Source organism: Macaca fascicularis, chromosome 3, assembly GCF_037993035.2.
Source record: "Macaca fascicularis isolate 582-1 chromosome 3, T2T-MFA8v1.1".
Classification (NCBI taxonomy): Eukaryota; Metazoa; Chordata; class Mammalia; order Primates; family Cercopithecidae; genus Macaca; species Macaca fascicularis.
Window position 1 is genome coordinate 180,173,157 of NC_088377.1, and position 19,099 is coordinate 180,192,255.

At 41.3% G+C, this 19,099-nt stretch overlaps 1 protein-coding gene across 3 annotated transcripts in view; it reads left to right on the top strand.

The window, feature by feature from the left end:
- The window catches only part of TRIM24 (tripartite motif containing 24), a 124,007-nt gene that overhangs the window by 34,960 nt on the left and 69,948 nt on the right, over positions 1-19,099 (top strand). For all 3 annotated transcript variants that reach the window (XM_005550884.5, XM_005550885.5, XM_065542623.2), the window contains exon 2: positions 9,316-9,434. In XM_005550884.5, the coding sequence (XP_005550941.1) occupies positions 9,316-9,434 (119 nt within the window). The remainder of the gene's footprint in view (positions 1-9,315; positions 9,435-19,099) is intronic.

The following is a 19,099-nucleotide window of genomic DNA, read 5'->3' on the forward strand; positions in this document are numbered from 1 at the left end:
TGAACCCATGTAAATGTTTTACATGTTCAAAAATAAGTTTATATCTAAACAAAAAGTAAACTCTAAAAGTAGTGAACCTACAAAATGTATCAAATTGACAACATAGCGGCATATTGTGGGATTTTATTATTGATTCTGACAGTCTGTTTCAACTAATGCATCTTAGTCTTTAACAATATTTCTGCTGGATTTAGTATTCTAGTTAGGCAATTTTTGCACTTGGAAGACAGCCTTCTACTGTCTTCTGACTTATGTTGTAGCTGACGAGAAGTAGGCTAACAGTCCTACTTTTGTCTTTTTTCATGATAATTCATTCTTTTTTCTTTGTATTTAAGGCTTCTCTTTGTCTTTGATTTCTGCAGTTTTAGGATGACATATTTGTTTTCTTTATTTTTTTTTTTTTACAGTGATAGGGTCTCATTGTGTTGCCCAGGCTAGTCTCAAACTCCTGGCCTCAAGCAATCCTCCTGCTTCAGCCTCCCAAAATGTTGCGATTACAGGCATGAGCCACCATGTCCAGTCTAGTGTGATATATTTAGATGTTAGTTTCTTTTTATTCTACTTGGAAGTCGTTGGACTTGGGAAACTTGTAGGCTCTGTTACTTCACTTCTACAAAATCCTTGCCCATTTTGTTTTCTCTCAGTCCATCCTTTTGAGACTCTGATTAAATGCTTGTTATATAATCTGTATGTATATGTCTGTTTTTGGACTCTATTCTGATTCATTGTTGGTATTTCTCTCCTTTCTCGAATACCACTCTGTTTGAATTACTGTAGCTCTATCCATAGTAAATCTTGAAATCAAGGAGCATAAGTCCTCCAAATTGGGTATTTTTTGAATTGTTATTGCTATTCTCTGTCTTTTGCATTTTCATTAAATTTTAGTGTCAGTTTGTCAGTTACTACAAAAAGATACCCTGCTGGGATTTTAATTGGGATTGCATTGAATCTTGAGGTCAGTTTGGAGACATGGAAAATCTCGACCGTATTGAGTCTACCAATCTAATAATGTTTTTAATGTCTCTATTTAAGTCTTCTTTAATCTTCGTTTTGTGGTTTTTACTATACATGTCCTGCATATCTTTTGTTAATATTACCCCTATTTTATGTAGCTTTTTTTGGGGAATGCTTTAGGACTTTTCACTTACACAATCACATCACCTGTGAATATAATTCTTTCTTTCCAATCTGGATTTTTTTTTTTTTATTGTGTCTTTTTGCACTCACTAAAACAGTTCTGAATAGAAGTGCTAAGAGTGCACATCCTTACCTTCTTCCCAGTGACAGCAGAAAGGATTCTGTATTTCATCATTAAATATATATTAGCTGTAGGTTTTTCAGAGACGGTCTTTATCAGGTTGAAGAAGTTTCCATCTGTTCTTAGGTTCTTGAAAGTTTGTTGTGGGTAGGTGAATTTTTCAGATTTTTTCCCCCTTTTTGAATTGTATTTTCTTTAGTAGAGATGAGATCTCACTATGTTGCCCAGACTGGTCTTGTAACTCCAGGCCTCTGGTGATCCTCCTGGCTCAGCCTCGCAAAGCACTGAATGTGGCATGAGCCACTGTGCCCAGCCAAAATTTTCAGATTTTTTTTACGGATATATTGAGATGATCAAATATGGCTTTTCTCCCTTATTTTATTAACATAATAAATTATTTGAATGCTCATCCAACCTTGTATTTCAGGAATAAACCCTACCTAATCATGATGTATATGTATTTCTAGGTTTGATTTTCTAGTGTTCTGTTAATGATTTTTTTGGTTAATTATAAGAGAGATTGGTCTATAATTTTCTTTTCTTGTAATGACTATCTGATTTTAGTATCAGGGTAATACTGGCCTCATAAAATAAGGTTGGAATTACCTCTTTTCTGAAGGAGTTTGTTTAGGGATGGTCTTATCTTCTTTAAATGTTGAATATAATTCACCAGTGGAGCCCTTTGGATCTAGACTTTTCTTCGTGGGAAGGTTTTTTGTTTGGTTTGGTTGGATTTTTTTTGTAGAGAAGGGTTTTTTTTTTTTTTTTTTTTGTAGAGAAAGCTGGTCTTGAAATCCTGGGCTCAAGCAATCCTCCCACCATGCCTGGTTTTCAATCACAAATTCAATTTTTTTTTTCTTTTTCTTTTTCTTTTTCTTTTTTTTTTTTGAGAAAGAGTCTTGCTCTGTCGCCCAGGCTGGAGGACAGTAGTTTGAACTCGGCTCACTGCAACCTCCACCTCCCAGGTTCAGTCTCCCTGCCTCTGCCTCCTAAGTAGCTAGGATTCAGGTGCCTACCACCACGTCCAGCTAAGTTTTGTATTTTTAGTAGAGACAGGGTTTCACCATGTTGGCCAGGCTGGTCTCGAACTCCTGACCTCAGGTGATCTGTCTGCCTCGGCCTCCCAAAGTGCTAGGATTACATGTGTGAACCACCGTGCCCAGCCTGTTGATTGGCTTTGGAGACAGTGTCTGGCTCTGTCACCCAGGCTGGAGTGCAGTGGTGCAATCTCAGCTCACTGCAACCTCTGCCTCCAGGGCTTAAGCCGTCCTCCCACCTCAGCCTCCCAAGTAGCTGGGACTACAGGCACACGCCACCATACCTGGCTAATTTTTTATTTTTATTTTTGTAGAAATGGGGTTTCACTATGTTATCCAGGCTGGTCTTGAACTTCTGAGTTCAAGTGATCTGCCCGCCTCGGCCATCTAAAGTGTATGAGCCTCTGTGCCTGACTCTGTGTGGTTTTTTTATTTTTATTTTTACTTATTTATTCATGTATTTTTTGAGACAGGGTCACCCTCTGTCACCCAGGCTGGGGTGCAGTGATGCAATCTCGCCTCACTGCAACCTCCACCCTCCGGGCTCAAGCCATCCTCCCACTTCAGCTTCTTGATCCTGTCATTCAACTCACTTGAGTAATTGGGACCACAATCACATGCCACCACACCTGGCTAATTTTTGTTTTTTTTTTTTATTTTTTTGAGATGGAGTCTCACTCTGTTGCCCAGGCTGGAGTTCAGTGGTGCGATCTTGGCTTACTGCAGCCTCTCTCCCTCCTGGGTTCAAGCGATCCTCCTGCCTCAGCCTCCTGAGTAGCTGGCATTACAGGCATCTGTCGTCATGCCAGGCTAATTTTTGTATTTTTAGTAGCGACAGGGTTTAACCATGTTGGCCAGGCTGGTCTGGAACTCTTGAGCTCAAGTGATCCTCCCACTTTGGCCTCCCAAAGTACTGGGGTTATAGGCATGGCCCCTGTGCCCGGCCCCCTGTGTGGGTTTAGTTATAAATTTATTTACACATGTTTTATTTTCCTGTATATGTTATATCTTGTGAATATCTCGTGCATGCTTAAAGAATGTGCCTTCTGCTCACATTGTTTTTTCTTTCTCTTTCTCTTTCTTTTCTTTTCTTTTTTTTTTTTCCCCAAGATAGAGTTTCGCCCAGACTGGAGTGCAGTGGTATGATCTCAGCTCACTGCAACCTCTGCCTCCTGGCTTCAAGCAGTTCTCCCTCCTCCTCCCGAGTAGCTGGGATTACAGGCATGCGCCACCATGCCTGGCTAATTTTGTACTTTTAGTAGAGACGGGGTTTGACCAGGCTGGTCTTCAGCTCCTGACCTCAGGTGATCCTTCTGCCTTGGCCTCCCAAAGTGTTGGGATTTCAGGCGTGAGCCACCACGCCTGGCCTGCTCAGATTGTTTTTTTAAATGTCAGTTGGATCAGGTTTGATTCTTTTGTTCAAGTCTTCTATGTGTTTACTGATTTTTCTGTCTACTGCTCCATTGATTTCTGAGAGGGGAGAGTTGAAATCAACAAATGGAGTGGATTTGTCGGGTTTTTTTTTTTTTTAGCTGTATCAATTTCTACATTATTTTTTCAGAAGCTCTGTTAATTAGATGCATATGCATTTAGGATTATGTCTTGATGAGTTAACCCCTTTATCATTACTCAATGTTCTCACTTTATCTCTTGTAAATAGCCCTTGTTCTGAAGTCTGCTTTGTCTGAGAGCATTATTAAGTCCTCCTGGTTTCATATTATGAAGGATGTTCACTGTGTACTAGTTACCATTTTAGCTCACTATATCTTGGGCTGCATTTTTACTACTTGCCTGAGTCCAGTGAGTCAAAACATTCATAAGCAGAACAACTTACATGAAGCCCAGTTTTATTACCCACAGATGGGCAGCAAGGGACAGGAGAAGCCTAGCATTCATTGCAAATCAGTCCCTCAAGGCTTGGGAAAGCTGCCCAGAGTGGATAGTCTGTGGACCACAGCTAGGGGACCCAGGAAAGAAGGTTTATGTCCCAAGGGCAACATGATTCACTGGGCTAAAGATTAGAGGACATCCTGTTTGAGGGTGGAGGGAATGACAGGAACAGAAACTGAGGCACTTCCAACCAGCTCCTCCTTGTCTCAGGATGCTTCATTCCCAGTATATTATACAGTTACACAGAGGTGTGGGGCAGAGCAGGGAACTGGCTTGATTCAAAGCCACCTGGAGCACTGCCCTGTACATATGCTTATTGTTTGAATGTGTATCTGTTAGCATCCTGTTTGTTTGTTTGTTTGTTTTTTCCTTTAACCTCTCTCTGTATATTTGAAGTAGATTTCTTGTAGATAGCATTTACTTGTTTTTTGTTTTTTTGTTATGTATGTAGGAGTCAAAACCATTAGTGGTATTGACAGGACCACGGACAGCACTATTTGGTTTTATTTATATATATATATATATATATATATATATATATATATATATATATATATATATATATATGTATCTTTTCCCTTGTCTGCCGTGGATGTTGGAATAAAGTTGCCAGATTGGTGGTGATCCATCTCATGATCCTGTCATTTAACTCACTTGTGTTGTGATCTACCGTGTGTAATAAGAGACTTTAAATCCACGTACATCTCTTTTGTGGAGCTGGGCAGTCAAAGAAGTACGAGCCATTCCTAGCACATAATGTCAAAACATAAGCCCTGCATTATGCTTAGGTTTAGAAACTAAAACTTCACAGAAAGGAGATAACAAATCATATTCACATCTCAAAACCCAAAAGCTTGAAACATTTCATTTGTAGAAAAAAGGAATAAGAGGCCAGGTGTGGTGGGTTATGCGTGTAATCCCAGCATTCTGGGAGGCTGAGATAGGCGGATTGCTTGAGTCCAGGAGTTTGAGACCATCCTGGACAACATAGTGAAACTCTGTCTCTACTAAAAATACAAAACAATTAGTGGAGTGTGGTGGCACAGGCCTGTAGTCCCAGCTACTCAGGAGGCTGAGGTGGGAGATTCACCTGAGCCTGAGAGGTGGAGGCTGCAGTGAGCCAAGATCATGTTGTTGCATTCCAGCTTGGGCAACCAGAGTGAGACTGTCTCCCCCCTGCCAAAAGGAAAAAAAAGAAATAAGGCCAGGCACCATGGCTTATGCCTGTAATCCCAGCACTTTGGGAGGCCAAGACAGGAGGATCCCTTGAGCCCAGGAGTTTGAGAGCAGCCGGGGCAATATAGTGAGACCCTGTCTGTTCATAAAAATATAAAATTATCCAGGCATGGTGGTGCAATTTTGGCAATTTTATTGTATAAATATCATAGGGTGTACTTACACAAACCTATATGGTATAGCCTACTGCACACCAGGAGAATATGGTACAGCCTGTTATTCCTAGGCTACAAATCTGTACAGCATGTTACTGTACTGAATACTGTAGTGTTCATCTGTAACACAATGGTATTTGTACATCTAAACATATCTAAAACCTAGAAAAATACAATGTAAAAGATAAAAAATAAGGTACGCCTGTATAGAGCACTTATGAGTGGTGCTTGAAGGACTGGAATTTGTTCTGGGTGAGTAAGGTAGTGAGTGATGAGTGCATATGAAGGGGGCCTAGAAATTATGTACTTTTATATGACTGGCAGCTCAGTAGGCTTGTTTATACCAGCATCACCCTAAACACATGAGTAATGCATTGCACTTACAATATTATCAATATTACCGCAGCTTTCACTAGGTGATAGGAATTTTTCAGCTCCATTTTATTTTTATTTATTTATTATTATTATTATTTTTTGAGATGGAGTCTCACTCTGTTGCCCAGGCTGGAGTGCAGTGGTGCGATCTCGGCTCATTGCAACCTCTGCCTCCTGGGTTCAAGCAATTCTCCTTCCTCAGCCTCCCGGGTTCAAGCAATTCTCCTTCCTCAGCCTCCCGAGTAGCTGGGACTACAGGCACATTCCACTGAACTCGGCCAATTTTTGTATTTTTAGTAGAGACAGAGTTTCCCCATGTTGACCAGGCTGGTCTTGAACTCCTGACCTCAAGTGATCCACCCACCTCAGCTTCCCAAATTGCTGGGATTACAGATGTGAGCCACCACACCCGGCCTTCAGCTTCATTATAATTTTATGATACCACTGACATATATGTGATCCATTGTTGGCTAAAAAAACATTATGCAGTGGCCAAGCGAGGTGACTCACGCCTGTAATCCCAGTACTTTGGGAGGCTGAGATGGATGGATCACGAGGTCAGAAGATCAAGATCATCCTGACTAACATGGTGAAGCCCCATCTCTACTAAAAATACAAAAAATTAGCCAGGCATGGTAGCGGGTGCCTGTAGTCCCAGCTACTTGGGAGGCTGAGGCAGGAGAATCACTTGAACCAGGTAGGCAGAGGTTGCAGTGAGCCAAGATCGCACCACTGCACTCCAGCCTGGATGACAGAGCGAGACTCTGTCTCAAAAACAAAAAACAAAAAAAACCCAGCAACAACAACAACAAAAAACCCGTCATGTCATACACCTCATGATTGTATTTACTGTGTAATATGTAGTGCTTTGTTTTTCTATTACTGGAAAAACTGATACACCTGGGGCTTGGGAATGACATTCTGGTAGAGATGTAAATTTGGGATTTACTAACATTTGGTTTCAATTGTTCCTTACTAGGCAGAGGTATATCCATGACTCAGAATTTATTTGTAGCCTTAGAGATCATACTTTGAGGGAGTCAGTGTAGATGAGATTGTGCTGGTCCTCATTTACCTGATTCAGAAAGAGCTAGCTATTGTCATCTGATTTTAGCTGGACAGTACAGGGGTTACTGCCCAGGTTTACCAGGTACCAACCTAGGCTAGACCAGTTCTGTGCATTTACTCATATAAAATCCTTACAACAATCCTGCCTCAGAGTTGTTCTAATGGAAGTGGAATATTGAGCACAATAACTAGAACACAGCAAGTTCTCAATAGGATAACTATCATCATGATTATCATTTATTACTGTTTTACAGAAGATGAAACAGAGGCTCAAAAAGATTGATTAGGAGGAATTACAGAGCAATCGAGCCTGGGCACAGTGGATCACGAGGTCAGGAGTTCGAGACCACCCTGACCAACATCATGAAACCCCGTCTCTACTAAAAATACAAAAATAAGCCGGGTGTGGTGATGCATGCCTGTAATCCCAGCTACTCAGGAGGCTGAGGCAGGAGAATCGCTTGAACCAGAGAGGCAGAGGTTGCAGTGAGCCAAGATTGCACCATTGTACTCCAGCCTGGGTGACAGAATGAGACTCCATCTCAAAAAAAAAAAAAAAAAGGAGTTACAGAGCAATCAATGAAGAGGGCTGATCTAGGTCTTGTACAGTTTTAAAGTCTATGCTATATCTCCATTTTAATACTTACCATGTAGAGTGTGCACATGACATGTCATTAGTGGTTGTGTGACCACAGGCCAGTCATAGCACCCAGTTTCCTCATCTGTAAAATGGGGGTAACACTTAATGTTTTATGTAGAATGTTTAGAGTTCTTAGCTGTGTGAAGCTGGAGGCATAATGAAAATTAGGTTTACTCCATCTTTCTTTTCTCTGAAATGCATTGTGACATCTTTCCAGATTTTAAGTATTAATTCTTTGCCAGTACTGTGTGTTTACATAGATCTTCCAGCTTAAGGCTTGTCTTCTCATTTTGTTCATGGTAATATTTTCACTAGCTGTAGATCTGTAACAAAGAACTGTAACAAAGGTGGATATATTAATCTTTCCCTTATAGCTCTTGCTTTTTGTATCTTGCTTAAAAATTTATTCCAATAAATTTGTACTCCAAGGTCACAAAGATATTCTCTTACATTTTCTTGTGAATGTCTTATAGTTGTTAATCTACTCAAAATATATATATATTTTTTGGATCAAAGTAGGGATCTAATTTCATTCCCCACCCCCAATAATTGTTCCAGCAACATGAAAAGTTCATCCCTTTCCCCACTGATTTCTAGTGAACATCTGATATATATAAAGTGTACATTTATGTAAGCCTTACAAAATATCACACCATTTTAATTTTTATAGCTTTATATATAGTAGGTATTATTAGTTGGGAGGCATGTCCCCTCAGCTTGTCAAAATTCTATGGAAATTTCCTTTGGGATTGTTACTAGAGCTGCATTGAATCTATAGATATGGTTGTGGGAGTATTGGTATCTTTACCATCATGAACATGCTTTCTTCATGATTTAGATATTTTAAAATGTTTTTAAATATAGCTTAATATTTTCCTGCACAATAACCTTCACAATCTTTTAAAATTTATTTCTAAGCACTTAATGCATTTTTGTTGCTATTGTAAAAAATTTTTTTAAATTAAATTTTTGTTTGTTATTTGTTTATACAAATGAAATTGGCCTTTGGATTACTTTGTGTTTGTTCTTGTGCATTTCATTAAAAAATCTATCTGGGAACCTTACTGCAGTCTTCCATAGTATAAATTATATGGCATCAAGTTTATATTACCGTTTTAACTCGTTTGTTATTATTTATTGTTTTACCAAGCACTACGAAAGACTATTATTTTTTGTTCAAAGGAATACTGTTTGCATTTGTTAAAAGGAAATGGTGTTTCACAATCTCTGTGGCGATTTTAAACAAAAGGAGCATGTCTCTGTTCTACTTCCAGAAATCCTCATTTTGTAGCTCTAGAGAAAACCTGAGCTCCTTGTTCTTTTGAAAATCTCCCATATGGTTCTGTACATTTCTGTTGGAAAACCACTGCTAGAGAAGTTGCTAAACAGTAAAAGCATTTAGCCCATGGTGATGTGGGGGAAGGGAGGCATTTCATTTAAAATTATGAAGAATTTATGCATCGTTTAGTATTTCATGTGTGATGTATAGATAAAATCAGTATATTTACATAGACAATTGTTTTTAAGTGACAGCAGGTATGAATTTAAAAAGAATGGACATTGAAAAAGAACCAAGTCACAGTTTGAATGGGATGTGTTGGTTAAGTACTCAGTATATTTGTATTAAAACTTAGAATATAATTTTGTTTTTCCCAGTTGGAGTCATTCGATGCCCAGTTTGCAGCCAAGAATGTGCAGAGAGACACATCATAGATAACTTTTTTGTGAAGGACACTACTGAGGTTCCCAGCAGTACAGTAGAAAAGTCAAATCAGGTAAGTGTATTACGTCTTGAACCTTTTGCCAGCTCTTTTTTTTTTTTTTTTTTTTTTTTTTGAGACGGAGTCTTAACTCTGTCGCCCAGGCTGGAGTGCAGTTGGCACAATCTCGGCTCACTGCAAGCTCTGCCCCCCGGGTTCATGCCATTCTTCTGCCTCAGCCTCCCAAGTAGCTGGGACTACAGGCGCCCACCACCTCGCCTGGCTAATTTTTTGTGTTTTTAGTAGAGATGGGGTTTCACTGTTTTAGCCAGGATGGTCTCGATCTCCTGACCTCGTGATCCTCCTGCCTTGGCCTTCCAAAGTGCTGGGATTACAGGTGTGAGTCACCACGCCCAGCCTCTTTTTCTTTTTTTTTTTTAAATTGAGATGGAGTCTTGCACTGTTCCCCAGGCTGGAGGACAGTGGTACGATCTTGGCTCATTTCCACCTCCTCCTCCTGGGTTCGAGTGCTTCTCTTATCTCAGCCTCATGAGTAGCTGGGATTACAGGCGTGTGCCACCATGCCCGGCAAATTTTTGTATTTTTAGTAGACGTGGCATTTCACTATGTTGGCCATAGTGGTCTCGAACTCCTGACCTCGAGTAATCCACTCACCTCGGCCTCTCAAAGTGTTGGGTTTATAGGTGTAAGCTACCATGCCTAACCTCTTTTGCCAACTATTGATGAGGCAACCTAAAATGCTGGAGGTCTTTAAAAGGAGCCAAACATTAGATAATTGATCTATAAAATTATATAACATTTAAAAAGGAATATAAAGAATAATGAATAATTCACCTTAAGAAATTAAACAGTGAAACAGGGACAATCCAGAAACTCTTGATTGCATACCCACATTCCAATCTCCTCCAGAGAAACCATTATTCTATATTTGACATTATTTCATTTCTTTGTACTTTTCTGTGTATTGACAATGAGATTTTTATTTCAAGCTCAGTTTTTCACTTTTTTTCTATTTTAATGATAAGCTCTATAATGATACATATGAAAGACTCCATGTCTTTGATCTGTAAAGTTTTTACATTTTTAAGAAAGCCGTCTTTTCTACAGGGTGTTACTTTGAAAGCTTCATTTATTTTTTGGGGAAGGGGTGGTGGTGGTGGTGGTGGCGGTGGCGGTGGCGGTGGCGGCGGTGGCGGTGGCGGTGGTGGTAGTAGTAGTAGTAGTAGTAGTAGTAGTAGTGACAGGGTCTCACTCTGTCAGCCAGTCTGGAGTTCAGTGATGTAGTCATAGCTCACTGCAGTCTCCAACTCCTGGGCTCAAGTGATTCTCCCACCATAGCCTCTTGAGTCACTGGGACTTCAGGTTTATGCCACCACGTCCAGCTAACTAAAGCCTCATTTTGTAGCATTGTCCAAGGTGTTGGATTTAGAGGTCCAATGGTGTTTTTATTTTCTTTCTAACTTCTGTAACCCACATGTAGAACATCTCTGTTGGCTTCTTAAATCTAGATGTCAAATCTATCATGCATGATCTATAGTACTCCAGTGGGGGTTAGCCATGTTGAGATTAATTCTACAGCTTGTGCTGAGTATAGTGTATTAGTCTACTTTTGGCTCATGATTCATTGATGATTCCTCTAAGCAGTTCCCTTAACTTGGAACAGAAGATCTGGGAAAGAACTAAATCTGGTTAGGGAAAAGCAATTATTAGCTATGTTTTTCAGGACTCTTTAGTAATCACGTGGTTAATTTCTGTACTTTCTGTTGAATTTTTAGTTTTTTGTTCCTTGGTAGAGCTACAGGAATTTAAGGTTCACTTTAAATGAACATAGCCACTACTGACTAAAATACCTGTTTTTGTAGTTTGGAAAGTATCCACAATTCTTCCTGATGTGAACCTTATCAAAGGCCAAAACATACAGGCTTGCTGCGGGAGATAAACTTTCTAATTATTTAATTGTGAAACCACCCTTAAAGAAAAAACATAATTATTTATGTAGGTTACAGTGTTGAGCACTTAAGTCCTCTGAAAGTTCTCTTCTAAATACAAATGATTTTGTTTCCGTCTTCCATTGTGTCATGTCACTTTGCTTTACATGTGACACCTATCGTGTCACATGTAGCTATCTTAGATATCCTAGATATTCATTAGTCATATTCATAGTAGTACATGTGCATGCTCAATCCAGAAAACTAAAAAATACAGTAGCATAAATAATCCTCAAATGTAAAGTAGCATAAATAAATGTCAACCAGGTAGGATATTCGTATGGCATGAAATGATGATAATAGGACATGAGAGTTAAAGGGATTCTAATCCAAAGGACAAGTTTAAGAGGCTTCTTTATTACCTCCATGTGATCAATTAGTTTTCAGTACGTTTATGTTTTAGTCTGCTTCTGTCACAGAAACATAGTAGGAAGAAGTTAAACTAGAGATGGAGTCCAATAGACATCCTAAATGTTGACACTGGGCATGCATGGGTTGAGGTAGGAAATGTGGTATGAGAGTAGGGTGCTGCTGGGGGCATTTGGTAAGGATGGAGAGTAGAGAGGTCATATGGGGGATGAATTGAAACCAGGCAGTACTTAGCAAGAGGTAGTGGGAGCTGAATTAGCATGGTAGCAATAAGGAAAGGAAGTTACCACCCAGAGAGAACTTGATATGCCTGACTGGGTGTGGAAGGTGAGAGATGTTTTACTGCCTGGATGGTGCCTATCACAGAGATCATGATAAAGAGGGTAGGAGGTAGGTAGGTTTTGAATGTGATTGAGTTTGCATTGCCTGTGAGACTGTAGAGGTGTCATCATCCATGGTTAGAGTGGTGCTCTAAAGAGAGTTCATAGCTGGAGATTTTGAAAAGTTTTAAAAACTTTTTGTTGTAGATAATTTCAAGCATTACCAAAGAAACAGTTGACATAACAAACGTCCGTGGACCCATCACCTAGATCAATAGCCATCAACTCTTGTTTTGTGCATACTCTGATTACCCCCAACCACTAGATTACATTGATGTTAATTCCAGCCATTATGTAATGTCATCTTTAATTTTTAATTTTTATTTTTTGAGACGGAGTTTCGCTCTTGTTGCCCAGGCTGGAGTGCAATGGCGAGGTCTTGGCTCACTGCAACCTCAGTCTCCCAAGTAGCTGGGATTATAGGCGCCCACCACTACACCTGGCCAATTTTTGTGTGTTTAGTAGAGACAAGGTTTCACCATGTTGACCAGACTGATTGCGAACTCCTGAACTCAGGTGATTCACCCACCTCGGCCTCGCAAAGTGCTGGGATTACAAGGGTGAGCCACCGCGCCCGGCCTCATCTGTAAATATTTTGGCATGTACTTAAATAAAATATTTTTTCTGTAAACATAACTACCATATGAATTTCTATGTAAAAATAAAAGGACCAGCCTGGGCAACATGGTGAAATCCTGTCTGAGCGAATGAATAGATGAATGAATGAATGAAAGAACGAACGAAAGAATGAACAAGAAAGAAAAGCAAGCAAGCTGGGTGTGGTGGTGTGGACCTGTAGTCCCAGCTAGTTGGGAGGCTGAGGTTGGAGGATCACCTGCACTCAAGGAGATGGAGGCTGCAGTGAGCCATAATTACGCCACTGCACCCCAGCCTGGGTGACAGAGTGAGACCCTATCTCAAAAAAAAAAATAAATAAATAAATTTCAAATGCTTAATGATCTCTTATTATTATCAAATATCTACGCAGTAATCAAATGGATCTAATTATTACAGGTTTTTTTTAAAACAGTGGTTTGTTTCCATAAGGATCCAACAAGGCCTACACAGTACATTTGGTTGATTTGCCTCAAAACTATCTTTTAATTAATCTCAAGTTACCCCTTTGCTTCTCTTGCTTTCCTTTTCTTCCCATTTAACATTTTCGTTGCATAAACTGGGTTGCATATTCAAAAGAGTTAGTTTTATTCTGAATTTTGCTGATAATTTCCATAAAGTCATTTAACATGCTGATTCTATGTTTTGTGAAACTGTGAATTAAAATGAAACATAGTGGCTTGTTTAGGTTCTGGTTCCATTGCGGGAGAAGGGTAAGAATACTTTGATCCATATGTCCATGTGTATGCTCATCAGGAAGCATATGGTGTCTGGCTGTCTTTCTTTTTTCTGATGTTAGTGGCCATTAATGATCACTGCCAAGATTGCTTATTTCATGAGGGCTTTGAAAAATAGTGACATTTTAATTCTATTATTCCTCTTTATTTCTTAACTGAAATAGAAAGAGAAAGCTTCCTTCATCAATTCTTTGATTACCCTGACCTACGGTTCATCCGGGAAAGGTCAGTTCAATTTTGATTCCTTCCCTTTAGTTGACAATTTTTAGAGCAGTGAGTTAATTTCTTAGGATTCTTCAGAGGTGACTAATGAGAAGAGTATGTGTGTGTGTGTGTGTGTATATGTGTGTGTGTGTGTCTGTGTCCCTCTGTTTGAGTCTGTAGTAGTCATTGCTCTCTCCCTTGCTGTTTTTTCTGTCATTTTCTGTTCTAGACCTTGAAGCATCCATTTCTCCTAGGTGCCTTGATTCCTTTTCATGGGAAATAATATTTGGAGACCACAGTATGGTACAATGGGTGCTCATCATCATTGAGTTGGTCACCTATCTAGGCCTTTCAGGGAATTATCTAACAGAGACTATTTATTTATTTATTTATTTATTTATTTAGAGACGGAGTCTCGCTCTGTTGCCCAGACTGGAGTGCAACCTCCTCCTCCCATGTTCAAGCAGTTCTCCTGCCTCAGCCTCCCGAGTAGCTGGGACTACAGGCGCGTGCCACCACGCCTGGCTAATTTTTTGTATTTTTAGTAGAGACAGTGTTTCACCTTGTTGGCCAGGCTGGTCTCAAACTCCTGACCTTGTGATCTACCCACCTCGGCCTCCCAAAGTGCTAGAATTACAGGTGTGAGCCACCACGCCCGGCAGAGACTGTATTTATAAAAGAAAGTATAAGTATATATTGACTTTTTTTTTGTATTTTGAGATGGAGTTTTGCTCTTGTTGTCCAAGCTGGAGTGCAATGGTGTGAACTCGGTTCACCGCAACCTCCGCCTCCTAGGTTCAAGCGATTCTCCTGCCTCAGTCTCTCGAGTAGCTGGGATTACAGGCATGTGCCACCACTCCCAGCTAATTTTGTATTTTTGGTAGAGACGGGGTTTCTCCGTGTTGGTCAAGCTGGTCTTGAACTCTCGACCTCAGGTGATCTGCCTGCCTCGGCCTCCTAAAGTGATAGGATTACAGGCATGAGCCACCACACCCAGCCTATATTGACTTTTTGTTTGTTTGTTTGTTTGTTTTTGAGACAAGAGTCTTGCTCTGTCACCCAGGCTGGAGTGCAGTGGCATGATCTCAGCTCACTGCAACCTCCGCCTCCCGGGTTCAAGCGATTCTCCTGCCTCAGCCTCCTGAGTAGCTGGGATTACAGGTGCTCACCACCATGCCCTGCTAATTTTTGTATTTTTAGTAGAGACGAGGTTTTACCATGTTGGCCAGGCTGGTCTCAAACTCTAACCTCAAGTTATCTGCCCTCCTCAGCCTCCCAAAGTGCTGGGATTACAGGTGTGAGCCACTGCACCCAGCCAAAATGTTGGTTCTTAATTGCATTGATGTAATTTGTTTTCTCTAGGAAAAAAAGTTTATAGGTATGTATAATATACATGTAACATATATTATATGCATAATTTATATGCATAATATGTAATATAGTCTTGGTGCAATTAGGAATCATTTTACTTCTTAAAATAAGGCCAGGTATGGTGGCTTATGCCTGTAATCCCAATACTTTGTGAGGCCGAGGCAGGTGGATCACAAGGTCAGGAGTTTGAGAGCAGCCTGGCCAATATGGTGAAAGCCTGTCTCTACTAAAAATACAAAAACATTAGCCAGTCGTGGTGGCACCTACTTGGGAGGCTCAGGCAGGAAAATTGCTTGAACCCAGAGGCGGGAGTTGCAGTGAGCCAAGATTGCACCACAGCACTCCAGCCTGGGTGACAGAGCAAGACTCTGTCTCAAAAAAAAGAAAAAAGAAAAGAAATAAAGAATTATAGACTAGATACAAGATTTTCTGAAAAGATACAAATACAATTCTTAAAGTATCACAGAGGTAGCAACTTTGAGAAGCAGCTGAGGGAACAAATGCAAAAGGATGGAATTATTAAAAGATAAAAGCTCAGAGGAAAGGCCTCGTGGAACTTAAACACCTGAGAAGGAAGTGCATCTTGGCTGGTGATGGGGTCTAGGTGTTTGACTTCGGACTCAGACTTCTGACGGGCAGAAGCAGTGTTGCTGGCATCTCTGAAGTGGATTACAGTAAAGCTGGTCCTACAAATATTGGAAAGTCTGCAAACTGGAGCTAGCTCCAGTATAGGAAGGAACTGCTGCAGCTGGGATGAAGCTGCATCACTGGTGTGATACTCACAGAAATTACATGCAGATAGGAAGAAAAGAGGAAGCTATGAGAATCAAGTACCTTCTTCTGACGTTGCATTCTCCCTCCAGCATTACCTGTTGTTAGGCTCGAATGTGAAACCAGCTTGTAAAGCATAAATGTTGCTTTCTGAATAGGAGTTTATAGTAGAGTGGAGTTGGAGCTGAAAATAGAAGTTGTAGAGTGTTTGTATCAAAACAGAAAGCAAGGAAGACAGTAGTTATATGTATGCACTGGAGATATTCAATCAAATCATGTGTTTTTGTTGTTGTTGTTGTTGTTTTGTTTTTTTTTTAAGAGAAGGAGTTTCACTCTGTTGCCCAGGCTGGAATGCAGTGGCATGATCTTGGCTCTCTGCAACCTCCACCTCCTGGGTTCAAGCAATTCTCCTGCATCAGCCCTCCAGAGTAGCTGGGACTACAGGCGCACACTGCCACATCCGGCATTCCACCTGCCGTGGCCTCCCAAAGTGCTAGGATTACAGGTGTTAGCCGCTGTGCCCAGCCAGCCAAATCATGTTTTAAAGTTACCTGAAATAAATAAATCTTCTCTGTGCAGTTAAGCCACCCACTTGATTAGGCAGGTTCATTTATTAAATTTTGCTTTTGACATTTAGGAATTTAAATGTTTAAAATATTGCATAACTACATATAAAACATTCATGTCGTTTGAAAAGAAAATCTATAAACTTCTATCCCTGTCTTGTCTACCCATCTACCTTATTTCTTCCCAACCTCGTAGGTAACTATTTAATCTCTTTTATGGATTATCCTTCCTTTTTAAATATTATGTTAATATACAATTTAAAAGTAAGCTATCCCATTCCATCCCATCTGTATTAGTCTGTTTTTGCATTGCTATAAAGAAATACCTGAGACTGGGTAATTTATAAAGAAAAGAGGTTTAATTGGCTCACGGTTTCACTGGCTGTACAGGAAGCATGATGCTGGCATCTGCTAAGCTTCTGGGGAAGCCTCAGGAAACTTACAATCATGGTGGAAGGCGAAGGGGCAGCACGCTTGTCTTACATGTGGCCAAAGCAGGAGCCAAAAGAGGGTGGGAGGTGCCACACCCTCCCTCCCTTCCTTCCTTCCTTCCTTCCTTCCTTCCTTCTTTCCTTCCTTCCTTCTTTCCTTCCTCCCCTCCCCTCCCCTCCCCTCCCCTCCCCTCCCCTCCCCTCCCCTCCCCTCCTCTCCCCAGATGGAGTTTCGGTCTTGTTGTCCAAGCAGGAGTGCAATGGCCAATCTCAGCTCACTGCAACCTCCACCTCCCAGGTTCAAGCAATTCTGCTGCCTCAGCCTCCCAAGTAGCTGGGATTACAGGTGTGCGCCACCATGCCCAGCTAATTTTTTGTATTTTTAGTAAAAACGGTGTTTCACCATGTTAGCCAAGCCGGTCTCGAACTCCTGACCTCAGGTGATCGGCCTGCCTCAGCCTCCCAAAGTGCTGGTATTACAGGTGTGAACCAGCGCGCCCGGCCATGCCACACACTTTTAAATGAACACATCTCCATGTGAACTCACTACCATGAGAACAGCACCAAGGGGGATATCCACCCCCATGATACAGTCACTTCCCATCAGGTCCGACCTCCAACATTGGGGATTACAATTCTACATGAAATTTGGTCAGGGACACAGATCTAAACCATATCATTCTACCCCAGCCCCTCCCAAATCTTATGTCCTTCTCACATTTCAAAACACAATCATGCCTCCCAACAGTCACCCAGAGTCTTAACCATTTCAGCATTAACTCAAAAAGTCCTAAGTCTCATATTTGAGATGAGAAGACAAGGCAAGTCTTTTCTCCCTGTGAGCCTGTAAAGTCAAAAACATGTTACGTTACTTGCAAGATACATTGTGGGTACAGGCATTGGGTAAATACTCCCATTCCAAAATGGAGAAATCGGCCAAAAGAAAGGGGCTGCAGGCTTTGTGCAAGTCCAAAACCCAGCAGCGCGGTCATTAAATCTTAAGGCTCCAAAATAATCTCCTTTGACTTCACATCTCTCATCCAGGACACACTAGTACAAGGGGTGGGCTCCCAAAGCCTTGGGCAGCTGTACTTAACACCTGTGGCTTTGCAGGGTTCAGCCCCCACAGCTGTTCTCACAGGCTGCTCTCATGGGTTGACACTGAGTATCTGTGACTTTTCCAGACTGAAGGTGCAAGCTGCTGGTGGATCTGCCCTCCTGGGTTCTGGAGGACAGTGGCACTCTTCTCACAGCTCCACTTGGGAGGACCCCAGTGGGGACTCTGTGTGGGTGCTCCAGCCCCACATTTCTCCTCTGCACTGCCCACGTAGAGGTTCTCTGTGAAGGCTCTGCCCCTGCAGCAGGCTTCTGCTTGGACATCCAGGCCTTTCTGTAAATCTTCTGAAATCTAGGCAGAGAGAGGTTCCCAAATCTCACCTCTTGGATTCTGTGTACCTGTAGGCTTAACAGCATGTGGAAGCTGCCAAGGCTTATGTCTTGCATCCTGTGAAGCAGCGGCCTGAGCTATATCTGGGCCTCTTTGAGCCATGGCTGGAACTGGAGAGGCTAGGATACAGGGAGCAGTGTCCTGAGGCTTCTCAGGGGAGTGAGCCCTTGAGCCTGGCCTGGCCTGCAGAACCATTCAGTCCTTCTAGGCCTCTGGGCCTGTGACAAGAGTGGCTGCTCAGAATGTCTCTGAAATGCCTTCAAGGCTTTCCCCCTACCCCCAGTTTCTGCAGCCTTCTTGAATTCTTCCCCCGAAAATGGGCTTTTCTTTTCTACCACATGGCCAAGCTGCAAATTTTCCAAACATTTATACTCTGCTTCCCTTTTAAATATATAAGTTCCAACTTCAGGTCATTTCTTTGCTCATGCATATGAGCATAGGTTGTTAGAAGCAGCCAGATCACATCTTGAACACTTTGCTGCTTAGAAATTTCATCCACCAGATACTCTTAAATCATCTCTCAAATTCAGAGTTCCACAGATCCCTAGAGCAGGGGCACAGTCCAACCGAGCTCTTTGCCAAGGTGTAACAAAAGTGACCTTTGCTGCATTTCCCAATAAGTTTATTTCCATCTGTGACCTCCTCAACCTGGACTTCATTGTCCATATTACTATCAGCATTTTGGTCACAACAATTTAACAAATCTCCAGGACAAAATTTTTGTCACCTTCCTGCCTTTTTCTGTGCCCTCCAAGCTGTTTGAAATTCTGCCCCTTACGCAGTTCCAAAGCTGCTTCTACATTTTAAGGTATCTTTATAGCAGTGGCCCACTCCTCAGTC